The sequence below is a fragment of the Aptenodytes patagonicus genome, chromosome 2 (genome assembly GCF_965638725.1).
Source record: "Aptenodytes patagonicus chromosome 2, bAptPat1.pri.cur, whole genome shotgun sequence".
Lineage (NCBI taxonomy): Eukaryota > Metazoa > Chordata > Aves > Sphenisciformes > Spheniscidae > Aptenodytes > Aptenodytes patagonicus.
The window spans coordinates 53,616,188-53,632,350 of record NC_134950.1 but is presented as its reverse complement, the minus strand read 5'-3'; the positions used below and the strand labels follow the sequence as shown (position 1 = coordinate 53,632,350).

The 16,163-nt window shown below is 41.4% G+C and overlaps 1 protein-coding gene across 2 annotated transcripts in view; it reads right to left on the bottom strand.

The window, feature by feature from the left end:
- The window catches only part of ROCK1 (Rho associated coiled-coil containing protein kinase 1), a 92,549-nt gene extending 77,606 nt beyond the window's left edge, over positions 1-14,943 (bottom strand). Inside the window, exon 1 of one of the 2 annotated variants that reach the window (XM_076329875.1) lies at positions 14,046-14,943. In XM_076329875.1, coding sequence (XP_076185990.1) covers positions 14,046-14,138 — 93 coding nt within the window. In that variant the 5' untranslated portion in view covers positions 14,139-14,943. The remainder of the gene's footprint in view (positions 1-14,045) is intronic. The other variant, XM_076329874.1, reaches the window with a different exon arrangement.
- Positions 14,944-16,163: the final 1,220 nt, after the last annotated feature.

Below are 16,163 nucleotides of genomic sequence, written 5' to 3'. Positions count from 1 at the left end.
GAAAGGCTGCTCCCCAGCCACACAGATCCAAGCCTGTACTGGGCTCTTTGGTTATGTCGTCCCAAGTGCAGGACTTTGCAGTTGTCTTTGTTAAACTTCATACAGTTCTTACCTGCCCACTCTTCCAGCCTGTCCAGGTCTCTCTTCCGAAGCGTCCACCTCACCACCCAGTTTAGTGTCATCAGCAAACTTGGTGAGGGTGCTTTCAATCCCATCATCCAGATCATTTATGAAGATGTTGAACAGTGCGAGGCCCAGTATCCAACCCTGGAAGGGATCCCCACTTGTGACAGGCTGCCAGCCTCAGTAAAAACCACTGACCACCAAGATTATCTTTTGAGATATTTTTAAAATAGTGTATTTGATGTCTCACCAAAATTAACTTTAATTCAACTACATATTAGCAAACTTTATGCAGATAATTCCTTGTGCCATTTTGGTGTCATCATACAGGATATAGAAACATTCTCATCATAGTTCCTTCTAACAAAATCTAGAATAGGAAACTAATTTCACAGTATTGAAAACAAAAAACTCCTATCAATTATTCTGAAGCTTAGAGTACTTCAACTGAATTTGCAAGGTTTTTATTTTAAAGGAAAATGCATGTCAGGACTTAATATTTTTCATCATATATATATACATACACACACACACAAGTACCATGAATGTACTGAACATAAATCTTTCCTTTCTAGCCAACTCATTTATTTAATGATGATCTCAAGTGATTAATGAAGCTTTTCACAGAAAGGCTTTCCTGGAAACCTGTGAAGCACACCTTCAGAAGGAAAGTAAAAGGCAAGCAATAGTTGCACGTGAATTTGTTAAGGTAGAAAAACACTACCTACTCAATATGTAAGGCTAACAAGAAGGAGAATTGTTTCAGAGAACTAATGAACTTTATTTATTACAACCCTCGAACTATTTAGGTCAATAGAACATTTTAGTGATCTTTCCTCCTTTCCTCCAGTGATTACACCACTGGAAACTATGGCAAACAGGAACAGCCTCCTGTTACACAACTGAGCATTATCAGCTGAGCACTGGATACTTAGCAGTTTATAAGTTTAACTGCAGTTTAAAATGCATACATCTTCATTTTAACAGCTTCGTATACACACACAACAGAACTCAGTCAGTCAGGCAGTACTGAACTTTTTCCATAAAAAGCATCAAGTTTCATGAAGCTCTTCTTAATTTGTCTCCAATTTTCCCCCTAGAAAATACAATAAATCCCTACCACACAGTTTATGCAAACTTTGAGACCAACGAACATTAAAGTTTCCATGCTACTAAAACAGTTAAGGCATTGTAAAAATTTACTTATTATACTGAAGCAAAGTAATTTTTAGGCTCATACTAATATACACTAATACACAGAGAAACTAATTTTCTTTACTTAAAAGTATCTTGCAGTCATAAGTCTATGTTCAGATAAATTAGTTTCCCCTATTTATCTGTAGGAACATCTGTAACTAAAGAAAATACAACTCTAACTCAAAATACTTAAGAATCTGAAAGCAATGGCTTATATTAAAACAGCACAGTTTAACACCACATCTTCATTGGTATATTATAAACAGACTCACACCTTCCTTTTGACTTAGTTTAAAAAGTCTTCTTGTGGAGTCTTTTTTGGTCATTGATATTTGCCACATGCGTGCTTGAAGCTTGATGTCTGTTTTTCAAATACACCATGGTACTACCAGTGAAATTTCCCTACCTCTTAAAAAGAGTACAAACAGTAGCTTGCCTCCACACCATCAAACCCACAAATTGGGGGGGAAGGGGGGGGGAAGTACTTCCTTATTTTAGATGCAGGAAATAGAAATTCAAAACAGTATCACAAAAAGCCTGAAGAAATCAGGAAACCCTGACTTAAGTCACCATAGGCCAAACAAACAATTCCAACCCCAAAATCATCTTTAATTACAATCTTCCTAATTTCTCTGCTCATTTTCCAAACCTTGTATTTGTATTTATATCTTACAGACAGACAAGACTTCCTTTTACACAAAGAGCTTTTTTTTTTTTGGTTTTTGTCCCCTATCATCACCCTGTAAGTGAAGTGTTTTGTGTTCTTCAGTTAGGAATATTCAAAAGTACAAAAGGACAATATCACAGTCTGATATTGCACTGATGCCTCCTATTTGTTGATATTTCATTTACTAAGTAGGAGGAGAAAAGAGGATAATACAACACACCAACTTTGATTTCAACTTCTCTGTCTTTTCAGGCAAGATTTGATTTGTACTCAAATAAGAGAAAGTATTTAAATGGAATGATTGACTTTCCACAATGTCAAAGTCAAATGAATAAACAGTTCTTTTTTAAAACTATTAAGAATGAAGTAATTTATGGTAGACAAATATCCACTGCACAAGTTTAAAAATTAACTCGAGAGCCTATGAATAGACAGGATTGGCATTACTGACAATTTCTTTTTTTTGTCATCTGCCCAATTAGTTGCTCCTCCTCTTTCTATCAGAACTTGATTACTTCTTTACTTCTTCTGCAGTAGAAGTGAAACAGAAATTAACTGATCTGAACAGTGAAGAACGTGAGATCTTGATAACAGACATCCCCCTTCTGTATTAAAAAATTAAGTGATTCTTGTGTTTTGCAGAGCTGAGGACACGGGTATCTTGCCCAACTTAAGCATGAGCTCTTTTGGTTGACACTGCTTCCACCTTCTTCTAGATGAAGAAAGGAGGCTTAACTAATAAAACAGCTCATTTCTATAGTTCTAGGATGGATAAGCTGCACTTCATTATACCTGAAAACCATTTGTTTCTCATGATGCAATTCCAAGGCAAGCAAAATCTACAGGAGATTGTCTAATCTTAAGTATGAGCTTTAGCTCAAAGTTGCAAGTTACTTGTTAAAAAAAAGATTGTGCCTTTTTCCATTGTTTTGAAAAAAGGTTATGTTGATTCCAACTCCTCTGAGAAAATAAATGTCTTGTGAAAACATCAAATTACTTCTGAAAGTAATTCTTAAAAAACTCATATCCGTATTTCGTTTTTTTCACTTTTGCTAACTCATCACTTCATAAGACAAATTTTTTAAATTAAATGTAAAGACTTGACTGATAACTCCTCTTGCAGAAGAAAGCTTACCATTTCATCAAATTGTTTCTAAAATACAACTTTGTTGGATACTGTTATTTCCTCCCACAAAACGTGAGTAATGCAACACCACTGGAAAGTAAGTTTGCTGATGTTGAAACACACAAGAAAGATGGAAAATTAAAGATGTCCTGTTTTGGTACAGATAGTCAACCTCTCACAAGACAGCTTGATCTGAAGGAAGATCTTCAGCTGCAAATTCCTGTTGAATCTTAAATTGAAAATAAGTTTCTACTCCCAGGGCATCAGAAACTTGGGAAGAAGCTTCCCAACCTGCAAATACATGTTTTTAATCAATCTTTTCTTTTATTCCTGACCATGTCTATGAGTTTGTCAAACCGCAATGAAAAAGAGTATATAAAAAAAATTCCTTCTTTCCCCTAGAATCAGCGGTTCTCAGACCCTTCATTCCAATGAACTTATCAAGAACTATGATAGAAACTATTCTTTATATGAAGGTGAAGTCGACCTGACTCACCTCTTTGCCAGGAGCTCAAAGAGGAGGTTGTCATGACCAAAAGAAAAGGTAAGGTCAAGAACAACGCAGCCATCCCGACTCTTCCCTGATGCTAGCCAAAATCAATTGCACTGTACAGAAGGCAGAAAATTACATAGGAGTCACTTGCAGTTGCAGTCCCAGAACCAAAGCAGCTCCAGTAGCACCAGCATCGTAACACTCCAGTTTTTCCTCTAAATAGCATCTTTGATTACATCTCAAGTCCAAACTACTGATGAAAATAGTGTTATGTATATATCACATCAAGAAGGATAAAAGCTTTGTTATGAGAGCTTGAAGGCATTTTAGGACAGAAAAGAAACAATAGAAGAAAACTTCAAAGGCTTCTCTGACCTTACACTCATCAAGAATTAAAAGCAAAAAAGAGACTTTTAGTCCTTGCCTTACTCCAATCCAATCTGCCAAGTGGAATCAATGAATAGCTCTGAGTGTGCAAGTTACTTGATACAAGACCTTCTTCGTGTTACAACTCTGTTCTTTAGATAAATAACCCATTTAGATAAATTCTCCTGAATGTGGTCTTCCTAACAAGAGTCTTCACTGCTTGTTTCAGAACCACAGTGTGACTAGTTCTGAAGATTTCTCCAGCCATCTGATTTTACAAGCCAAAAGCATCTCCAACCACTTTAAGGTCATGTTATGTCCAGAAACCACATGCACAAAACAGTTTGTGGGGTATGAGAAAGGCTGAAAATAGCCACGAGCATTTCATTAAAAGACAGAAGACAAAAGCTCTTCCAGGAAGCACACTAATCTATGCTCTACAAAGAGCCTAGCTTCTTAATGACATCTCTAATTCCAGATTCAGTGTACTTAAAAAAAACACAAGACAAAAAAACCAACCCAACAAAACACACACTCACATCAATAGTTCAGCTTTCACTCCGTAGCCCTTAATGGGCATTTTGTTATTTCCGTCACCGTCTTTGCTCTGCTAGCGTTGGCAACAATAGCCCCTGTTTCAAAAGCCATGACAATTGTTGCCAACGCTAGCAGAGCAAAAAATTCAAGTCCTAATAAGTCTACCATTTGGCTGGCACCATTTTTGGCCTTGTATTCCTACAAAAGAGGATATATAGCATGTAATAGCAGGTTTGAATGGTCCCACAACCACCACAAATCATACCATCAGTATGTTGGCAATTGTTTGTTTAACTGCCAATGAACTTAGTAACTGGAGTTTAAGGAGGAGGACAGCAGCTCACAGAAGCTGTATTAGAGCAATAAACAAACTGCTAGGTGGATTGAAGTGGCAGAAGAACCCTTCCTCTTTGCAAGGGGTGAGTAAATTCTCTCAGCTTAATACTGACAGGATTCTTTCCATGCCTACAATCACAGCTACTTTCTAAGAAGATATTAGTATATTGATATATTGGTATAATAAGATTTCATAACAAAGAACAGCTCTTGAGGAAATTCTATGATTCCACCTCTAACAGCAGCACAAAGTATCAAGACAAAGTTACGAGGCAGCACTATTGCCTCTATTTTCAACTACAGCTTCATGTCATGTCTGGTATTGTTCTGCGCAACCTGGCATCTGTGAAAAGGCATGGGGCAAGTATAACCAGCACAAACTCACTGTCCTACCTTCAGTCTTGCTCCCCCCGAAGGATCTTCCCTATCTGCTCCTACTCTATCGTCTCCTGGCTGGAGGGGCTTCCTCCACTCCTAAGTACCTTAACATAGAGTCACTCCACACTTGTCGTCAAAGGTGCTCCTAAATCTCAATGGTGGAATTAACGTGCTGGACTCTGTCATCCATACTCCAGGAAGATGATGCTTGTTGTACTGACACCTTGCCCTTCAGCTTCTACCACAGGCAGTCTCCTCTCCCTCTTCACCTATCTCCCAGTGACAGGTTCCTGCCCCATCAATGTCAAAGAGTCTTCCACATTGCCATGCCAATAAGAAAGTCCTACCCAGCCTCCCTCACTGCTTGTCAGAAGGAGAATGAGGTACACACACAGATAGAGAAAACACAACGCTACCAAGGTTCAGAATCATGGAAAAACTGAAGTAGCACTACTGGAGTGTAAATTGGACATCAGAGCAAGGCATTAACTCTTTCTTTTTTCCTCCAACAGAAAAATTCTATGTCTAATCTGTTTCAACTGCAGTCACAAATTAAATTTAATGAGCTTATCAATTCACAGCAACTTTCCTCTCAGATACGAATCCTTATGCTTAAAATCTCCAAATCTACAATTGCCTCCACGCAGAAAGTTCCTTCTGGTCTTCTGTGGCAGATGCTTTTCAGAAGAAAGTGATTTGGGTTATAAAGAGGTTTACTGACCAAGTTAAGGCGGCCAAAACACTTAGAGAACTCTGCAAATAAATGCAAAGTGAGTACTGATGACTCTTCTGTTTAGTTTCAGTTAATTTTATTCTCCGCTATGAAGCATCAACCAAGTAAATGTACTGCTGAGAAGTTACAGGTTGCCCAGAGAGGTTGTGGAGTCTACCTCCTTTGAGATATTCAAAAGCCATCCTGGGCAACCTGCTCTAGGTGGCCCTGCCAGAGCAGAGGGGTTAGACAAGATGACCTCCAGAGGTCCCTTCTGGCCTCAATCATTCTGTGAAATAATAATCACTTGTAATCAACGAAATACGACTTTCACTGTGCATATGGTATTAAATATTAAAAAGGCAGACTTCCAAATCATCTTCCAAAGTAACTGATTTAGAGAGAAGAAACAAATTTTTGAGTTTTCTTTAGAAGCTTCTAACCAAAATATGGACATAACTAACCTGTTTTTATCTCAAGATCTCCATTTTCTTGGAATAGTAAGCATAGTATCATCTATCAGTGGCCAAAATGAGATGAATGCCCTGACCATCCTTCCTTCACGTTTTCCCATTCGAAATAACAAGTCCTACTAAACATCTTCTGAAAAATATAACTTCCCCAACCACAAAACAGGGTAAATTGTCCTAGCTGAAATCTCCAGATGTCAGGAGAAGCTTCTGGCCTCTTCTTTGGAAAGTGCATTCCAGATGACATACTTAATTTCATGTAGTCAGGACATTTTTTTGGCCATTATTTATCTGCTAAAAAAGAAGCCCAGCCTCCAGAGAAACAATATTTTCATAGCAGTTAGTGACTACATGGGAAAACAGCCATCTTGTATGAATGCATTTTATATGTGGATATCTAACATCAATAGACTTTATCAGGAAGTATCAGTTTTCCTCTGAATGTGTTCATACCTTAGAATTTAATACATCCGAGTACAATGCAGCACTATCTGAATACTATGCAGCTTTTAAGAGAAAAAAGATGATGACATAATTACTCAATATTTGCATAACTATTAGAATTCAAGGCTTTCTTAGTTATATTTTTTTTTTAAGTGAATATTATGACTCATGAAGATCTGTAGGAAAAAACAAGTACGTATTCAACTTGTGTTTCCAGATCAACTGTAAGTTCTGTAGCCTGGACACACAAAAGCTAGAAACACGTTTAGGTAGTTCCAACCTACAGTCCAAAATAAAGCCTTAGTTTGTGTAGTGTTTTCTACAGAGGTTTCCAAGCATCAGCTCTTTGCATCATCTCAGACCATGCAACTGAAAAAACAAGAAAACTTTCACATATTTCTCAACTCTATAAAAGAAACATAAAAATTAACGCATATAAGAAACTAAAGAGGGAAAGCTGAAATAAAGAAATCAGCAGTTGGATTTAAATTATAAAGAGATCTTACGTACTGTCCCCATGACAGTTTGTATTGTATAAATATTGACAAGGAGTGGCAATCTTTCAGTTAGTTAAAGCCAATCCTTTACAAAATTTTGAGTATCAGAATAGACTTTGACCTGTGCTCCAGTTAGAAGCTGGTACCAATCCTGTGCCGGTTCTCCCCTAGCAAGATGGGTAGCTAACTGGACCAAGCAACTGCTGCTTGTCTAGACAGTCTCTAGACTGCTGTAACTAAAGATGCACCACAGCATGTTATACTCTGCTAATGCTGTTTGGATATCCATCAATACTGAAAAGCCCAAGAAGAAACCTGACTAGAGATTACACTACACGAGATCCAATCGTCTCAGCAGAGCAAAACACTATGGACAAGAAGAGCTCCAAACCACTTTTCTCCTTCACAAAGATCAAGTTTCGGCTCTTGTTCAACCACTGTTAATCCAGGCATTTATTTCAGCAGACTACCAAGAAAGCTAAAAAATGGTTTATTTGCATTTGTTTTAAATCAGCTATAACTCGGTGTTGTCTGCTTAGTACTTAAAGTTTTACCAATATTGTCTCATCATCCTTCTGGCTTTATTGCTGCTTGAATGACTGGACAAATTAAGGCAAAGACAGAATAGTTTTCAACCATTCTCTAATTTTGTTCTCAAAGAAGGAAGTTCAGTTTTTTAGTATCTCCATTTGGAAGTGCAATTTCTTGATGACAAAGGAGTTTCGATAAATAGCATCAAGCAACATCCACCAAAAAAAAAAAAAAGAAGTTTTTAATTACATGTTTTGGGACCGCTCAAATTCAAGATAAACATCCTGTATCGAGACAAACATCTCAGCATTCATTGGTAAGAGACCTAAAAAAGGTTTTTTATTTTTATGTAGTACTAAAGTATGTCCTAGAGAATTCTGCTAACAGCAACTGTGAGGCTACCAATATCATCTGCTTACAGTGCGTGGCTCCTGAAGCTATCATTGTTGCCAAAGATTTACAGACCAACAGGTTGATTTTCAATTTGTCCAACAAACAAATTCCAGGTGTTTCCCTCTTCCTTCCCACCACCACCAAAAAAACTAAAACACTCTGCAGTTGTCAGGGAAAATGACATTGTTTACAAATATTTTTACTTGATAAGAGCATTTATAACCTACTACCAGGTTTTGGTTGGTTTTTTAATTCCTCTTGTTGAAATGTGTCTTAACATCAACTTTCTATTCTCATTCTTGATTAAAACTTTTTATAGGAAAAATAATTACATTCCTACGACCTCTAGTTTTATGAGCAGAAGAATTGGCTAAGTTAACTGTTATTCCTGTATAAAACCTACCATACACTGTGAATCAAATGCTAACATTTTGACAGTCCTGCCATCTCTACTGTTAACTTTCTAGAGGCTTACATAATATTAAAAAAGTCTTCTAAGAGGTGCAACCTGAAATGAGAATTCACCAAGCTACTGCATTTCCAAAGCCAACTTACAGTTGCATTTTACCTTTGATTAACATACCAAGCTATATATTTTATCATTAATTTCACATCAACCTATGTATTTCATAATTCTTAGTGATGAGCAGGTAATATTAATGTGCAATTACAATCAGGTTTGCATATAAAGCTTGGATATGGTAACTTGAAGACAGAATTGTATTTCTAGGTCAGCCAGAAGTCTTATTTTAGATCTAACTACAGAATCACAGAATGGTTTGGGTTGGAAGGGACCTTTAAAGATCATCTAGTTCCAACCCCCATAGCCATGGGCAAGGGCATCTTTCACTAGATCAGGTTGCTAAAAGCCCCACCCAACCTCACCTTGAACACTTCCAGGGATGGGGCATCCACAACTTCTCTGGGCAACCTGTTCCAGTTCTCACCACCCTTATAGTAAAAAATCTTCTTCCTTATGTCCAATCTAAATCTATTCTCTTTCAGTTTAAAACCGTTGTCCCTTGTCCTGTCACTACAGGCCCTGGTAAAAAGTCTCTCTCTGTAGGAAGACAGGGATATTCAGATATTCTCTCCAAATATCCCCAAGTCTTTCTCTGCAGGGCTACTCTCAATCTATTCAACACCCAGTCTGTACTGATACTGGTGATTGCCCCAACCCAAGCGCAGGACCTTGCACTTGGATCTTAAGAATGGTAAAAATGTGTCCAAGGAGATTTAGTCAATCATGACATTTCCGCTCACTTTGAACTACCTCCACACAACTCACAGCATTCTGAAGCTGACACTCTGCAAATGTTCAAACTCTGCTTTTTCTATGCATGAGCTTCATTAGCAAATGAGTAAGCTTCTCAGATACCAAGTTTCTCTAGCATTTTATCACTCAGATTCTAAGAGCACTCATAGTTAATGCAGTTTCAGTGAAGGTGATTTTCAACAGTTATTTTGATAGATAAGAACTTCTGAAGTAAAGGTACTTTGAGTTATATTCTTTAGGGGTTTATTTATTTATTTACCAAATCCCTAATTGCAAGGTCTTCAGAAGTGCTTTCTAACAAGTTAAACAGAAGGGAAAAAAAGATCTAGTGACAATAGAGATTTAGAACTCCAAATCCCAAAGATGAGATCATCTCACCTTTTCCTATGCAAGACAGATGAACATGAGTTCATCTAGCTGAATATTAAATAGATCTAGGAAAAACAGGTGAACTACGTTCTGTACCTGTGTATTTTTGGTGCAACAAAAATGGAAATCTCTTGAGACTAGATAAAACAAGTTTGTCATATGCAGTGTTTACTGTTGTCAGTTAATTTGAAGCCAAATTCACTTACTGAATAAGTGAAACATTTGATATCTTTGAAGATTAAGACCATCAAAAGTCTGAAGTTTTAAAAATCAACTACTCAAGTAATTGACTAAGTACTTGAATAATTTAGTTACTCGAGTGTCTACATAAAACATGAAAAGACTCTTTGTGAGTTAGTATCAGAGCAGAGGGAGCACCAAAAAGCATTTTCATGAAAATTTACTAGTTATTTTTGAATCAAAAGCATAGGCAGCTTCAGGTCAAGATGTCCCCCATCCATTCATCTGTTACACCCCTCCCTCCCCACTCTCCAAAAACTGGAAGCCCATAAACCCCAAGGATTTATTAACAAACACAGAGGAATAAGAAATCTGGTTTTATTCCAAAATTGTTGTAGAAGTATGCCCATTGAATACTACTTTCCACTGCTTAATATCATTAATGAGACATTAAGCTCAAGTTAATAGCTAGTTCCTTACATTGCCTTTGGCTCTACTTAGCACATCTATGGTATTCACCAGTATCTGATCATTGCACACCCTAAAGTGTGACTACCTATCTAACACAGCCTTCACAGTCTTATTAGATCTTTTTAGGACTGTAGGACTCCTAGTACCTGGTATTTTGAGAAAAAGCACTACATTATGCTGTGGCACATGCTTTACACAGAACTTAGGCTTTGGCCTTCTCATGGCTCATCAGAAAAGACAGCCTATCTATGATTTCCCAGGCAAGTACTAAATCAAGTGCAGGGAAGCCCCAAAGAAACAAATTTAGTTACAGACAGTTGCAACTTAGTTTTCTTACTCTGTTTTTATTACAGTTGCATAAGAGAAAACAGGAAAAACAAACACATCTCTCTCCTGCACCTCAGCTTTATGAATTTCCTTCCTGCAGCATGTAAATTGAAGTTCTGTAGTCTTCAGTGTGTCTTTTCCGCCTGCTCTGTTGTCAGCACTCTTCCCCCACACCTTCCTGAAACAGTAACACGCCTTCCTTTGTATCAGCCCCCCCCATCTTCTTTTCTTAGTGTTCTCATACTACTTCACATATAAATTTAGAATCTTTCTAGCATACAGAACCTAGCTTACAACATTTACAAAACCCAAAATGGTTACAAAACTGATTTAAAGGTTATTCCATGCCTGCCTTTTAGTCTACAGGGGCTACAAACTGATGGGGAAGAAGGCTAAGAATAGAAGCAAAATGAATTAAAGCTAAAGAGGATAAACACATAATAGGAGAAGCTAGGGGCATTGCTGAGACTTTTCTTCACACAGCCAAAAAAAAAAGTGATTTTTGAGACTAAAGGAACTCCAGCATTTTAAGCGTACATGTATAGAATATCAGATGCTGAATTTAAAGTGTCTGTGCATCAGTTATTCATATATTACCACTCAGATACACACAGTTAGCTAACACCTTTGCTCAGGAAAAGTGAAAACAATTATAAATAACATAAATTTACAACTTTAATCAAAGAAAAAAAAACGTTTTAGATTTAAAAGGTTTTATAAAAAAGGATTTCTTCTTTTTTGTATGGAGTCTGATCACAGAAAACATTTTCTTTTTAAGTGTACTAGGCCTAGAGACTGACAAATTTCCCTCTTTAACCAGGAGTTGGGGGGAGGGGAATGGGGTGTTCATCTTGGAAGATATTTTACATACAGATCAATTAGACCTACACCTAAGCATTTCTTCTTTAAAAAGATATCCACATAGATTACAATTGATTTGATATAGAAATAGTACCGTGGGCCAAGAATGACGCTTGTCATCACACTAAGAACTGGTGTAAAATATTTAAACTCTTTAGAAAGTGTTAGGATACTTAAATTCTATAGAAAAGAGCCCAAGAACCAACTCAGGATGAGAGATATGAAACAAAGTAAAAGTCCAGCCAGCAGAGAGATTGATATAGTGACCCAACACATATGAAGTTAACCTACCAGCTGATTTCTTCGGAAGAAGCACTTTCTTTTTTAATTGGCATTAGTTTAAAAGAACAGTATCTGTAACTAGAGTTAGCTAAAAAAAAAAAAAAATCACAAAAAAACAAAAAACACCCACAAATCATAATTCTGATTACTATACCATAAGAAGCTGCCTTTAAAAGAATACACAAAGGTATGCCCAAAAATCTCAGAAGCTTTCTAAAAAATTGTCACTGTAAAAGACATTCTTAAGATCCAAGATGCAAACACATGTTCCAAAACCTTACACAAGCATGACAGGAAGCATCCCAACAAATTCATTCCCAAACTGACTACAGCTTAGCTCCAAATCGCAATTAAGATAACTGAAAAGGGGCAAACCCTTAAACTGATTAAAAGGTGAAGGAATACAGTCAAAAATACTATCAACTGTATGTTTGATACCTGCAACCTCTTTACTATCACTGTAGGAAGGTCCCCATAGTATGGCCAGCATTAAAGCACATACTAGCAAATTGAGTCATTGTTAATGTAAAACTCTGGATTCTTAATTAGATCTATACTCTTGACATCTATCAATAGAAGCTGCGTGTAAAAACATCAGATTTGACAGTAGTCTTGAGTTATCAAAATTGACACAGTATACCCTAAGCACCAGAGCTCTTCCCATTAGCTGTGGTTCTAAGATGACAGATATGTAAACTAGATCAAAAGAAGCAAGTTAACTGGAAGATGCAGTGCTATTTTCCCTTGTGGCAGCAGCATCCACTAGGCTCTGCTTTTATCCAGGGATGTAGGTTTGACCTGTCAACACTTCAGAAGCTCACAAATCAGTAATAAGCTAAACAGAGTACACAGTATCATGAACTTGTACAGATTCTTTCATTAGATTCTTTTCACCTCTTCACCGCCCTATGCTCAAGCGAGCTTTCTGCTAAAAGCCATGCAGCAGCAGATGAAGAATGACTATTAAGAGCTATCTCCACCCCCACGCCTCCCTTGCCCCCCAACCCCAAACGTCAGAGTTCATAGTAGGAACAAATTCAATTTACTTGTTCTCCTCTCTGACAACAGAAAGCCAGAAAAAGAATACACTAAAGAACTTTTATCATCTGCTACAAAGAAAATAAATTCTCTACTTCAGCATAAAAACACAAATTACAACTTGCTACTATTTAAGGGCATCTCTAGGCATATCTAAGTACCCAGCTACACCCCAAACAAATTGGTTGGATTTGGTATACACTTTGTTGAGGGCCTTTTTATAATCAGAACTAAAATATCATCCACTTTTGTCAAGCAACTACCAAATGATGTTGGTTTTATGTCAGAAAGTTTGCTTTCATATGATGCAATTATAACACTGACAGCACTGGAGAGATCCATTGAACCATCAGGTACGATCAAGTAGGGAAACAATAATCAAGCAGCCCTCTATCCCAGGCCTAGCACACCAACTAGTTTAAAATGCATTTAAACCCCTGCCATGACTACTTCCCCACCCATCAGGGCATATTAATCTTAGAGCTGTGTTTTACACGTCATTAGTTAGCATTTGCTAACATCTACACTAAACAGGCTGAAGTCAATGCTGCAGTGCTTAACCACAACATAAGAGGACTTCACTCTTAAAAAAAAGAAAAAAGTTGTTGAAGAGGGAATTGGTACATCAAAGCTATTTACAGTCTCCTGCTCACACACAGGACTGGCACTCACAAATTACGCCTTTGTACAAAGTGTCCACCGCCCCTTATGACAGTCGATGAAGAAAAGAAAGGTGCATGAAGCGAGAGAGATGACAAGTCTGAGGTAGGACTGGGCGGGCGCCTCCTTGGCATGAAAGCCGCTCTCCCTGCACAGAGACATTCACGCACCCTCAGCTCAACGCTGAGCAAACAAAACACTAGTGCGGAGTTAAGCAGGGTGGTGACTCAGCCGGGAGTGCGAGATTCGGTCCCACAGGGTAAGAAATTCGGGGAGACGGGACCGGGGACCCATCGGTGCTCCCTACTCACCAGCAAACAGTCCACGTTCACTTCGGATTTGGGATCCTTTAAAGTCACGTCGATTTTTTCAAACCGAGACTCAAAACTTTCTCCCGTCGACATGTTTCCAGAGATAAAAAGTTTACCTTATTCCAGAGTAAAGTAAGGTTAAAAATAATGAAAAAGTAAAAAACAGGAACAAGCAAGCACAAAAGAGAAACCACACAGCCTATACCAGGCTGAGGAGCGCTTCCTGCAAAATCCCTTCAATCACAGAAGTCTCTGAGGCAAGTCCCCCACGCTGCCCGGCCAAGGGGAGAGAAAACCGAAGGAGAGTGCCTTAAGAGTCCGCGGCGGGGGGGACGAGGCTGCTTCTCCCCCCTCCTCCACGCACGCACGCACTTTCCTGGGCTGCTCACAACTCTGCAGCAGCAGGTTTCCTCTCCCTCCCTCCTCTACTCGGGCCCCAGCGTCTCAGCAACCTCATTTTCCCAGCCGGGGAAGCCGCCCTGGGAGCCAGCGTAGCGGTTCCTCCTCCTCGCCCTGCAGGAGCGGCAGCGGGTCGGTGCCAGGTTCCGAAGCGCAGCTTTCTTTCCGGAAAACCAGAAGAAAAAGCAACAACAGAAAAGGAAAAATAATAATAAAAAAGGCAACAGCCTGCAGGCACACCAACAAGGCAAAAATGAGGGGAAAAAAACCGTAGGAAAATCCTCTCGGCGGCGTGTCTCAGCGCCGTGGGGTCGGTCTTTCCATGGGCACAGAGCGAGGGAGCCCGGGGCGAGCCGGGGGGAGAGGCTGCCCCTCTCCTCGGCTGTGCCCTGCCTGCTCCGGGCGGGTGGGCAGTGCAGGGCTGCCAGCTGCGCGCACAGGCCGCCCCGGCCCCCGCTGCGAGTGCCCCCCGCGAGCAGGGGACGAGTCACTTCAACGGCGGAGCGACGGCAACAGCATCTTTCTTCCTCTCTCCTCCTCGTCCTCCTCCTCCTCGCTGTCTCCCGCCGCTGCCAACGCCGGCTCCGCTCCCCCCCGCCCCCCGCCCCTCCGCCTCACGTACGGGACGGCAGCCCGGACCACTTCAGGACCGACCCGAGGTTGCAGCGTGAGAAGGAGGAGGGAAGGAGGCGGCTTAAGGGGAGGGGAGAGCGCAAGGTCCGACCGCGGCGGCTGTGAGGAAACCTGCGAAAGACACCAACATGTCCGCCTTCCTGTTTGAACAGTCGGGGGGGGGGAACGGCTGGGACGGAGGCGCAAGGCGCATGCGCGGAGGGAACGGCTCTGGCACCAGCAGGGAGAGGAAGGAGGCAGAAGGTATGCGCGCGGGGCGGGGGCGCGCGGCCGCTGCTCCTCTCCCACCCGCCCTCCCTCCCCTTTCACCCGCCGCGCCGCCGCTCAACGGTCGGAGGGGGCGCGCGCGCGCCGTGCCCGCGAGACCCGGGAAGGAAAGGGCGGGAGGGGCTTCCGCGGCGGGACTGCGGGAGGGAGTGGGCGGCGCGCGGCAAGCCGCCGCGGCGGGACGCGGGGGGAGGGGGCGCGTTCGAAACGGACGCGGCGGGACGCGGGGGGAGGGGGCGCGTTCGAAACGGACGCGGCTCCGGTGGGGGCGGGGCGGGTTTGACAGCCCGGCGGCGGCGCTGGGCCCTTCCGGGAGCGGGGCGAAGCGCGCCCCTCGTAGCCGTTGTCTCTATGTGCTCCCCCCGCGGCCGTTCCTGCGGGCGTTGCGCGCAGGCGGAGGTGTGCTTCCCCGTCCCGCCGGGGAAAGCGTCCGTTCCAGTCAGGGGTCGGGCAGCGCCGCCGCCGGCGTGCCGGGGGAGGACGTTGCCCGCCGTACGCCCGCCCCGGCTCCCTGGAGGCGCCTCGGAGCTGCCCGCTCCTTCCTCTCCGGGAAACTTCTTGGACGGGCACCTGCCACCGCCGCGGGCCCGGCTCTGCCGTCAGGCGGGCGAGCGTTGCACAGCGCGGGCCTCTGCTCGTTTCTGGGCGGGGACAGGTGCCTGTGAGGGTCACCCAGCTCTGGGTGCCCAAGGAGCTTCTGGGGTCTCCGTCCTTGGAGATCTTCAAAAGCCGGCTGGACACAGCCCTGGACAGCCGGCTGTAGGTGGCCCTGCTTGAGCAGGGGGGCTGGAGAAGTTGACCTCCAGAGGTCCCTTCTAG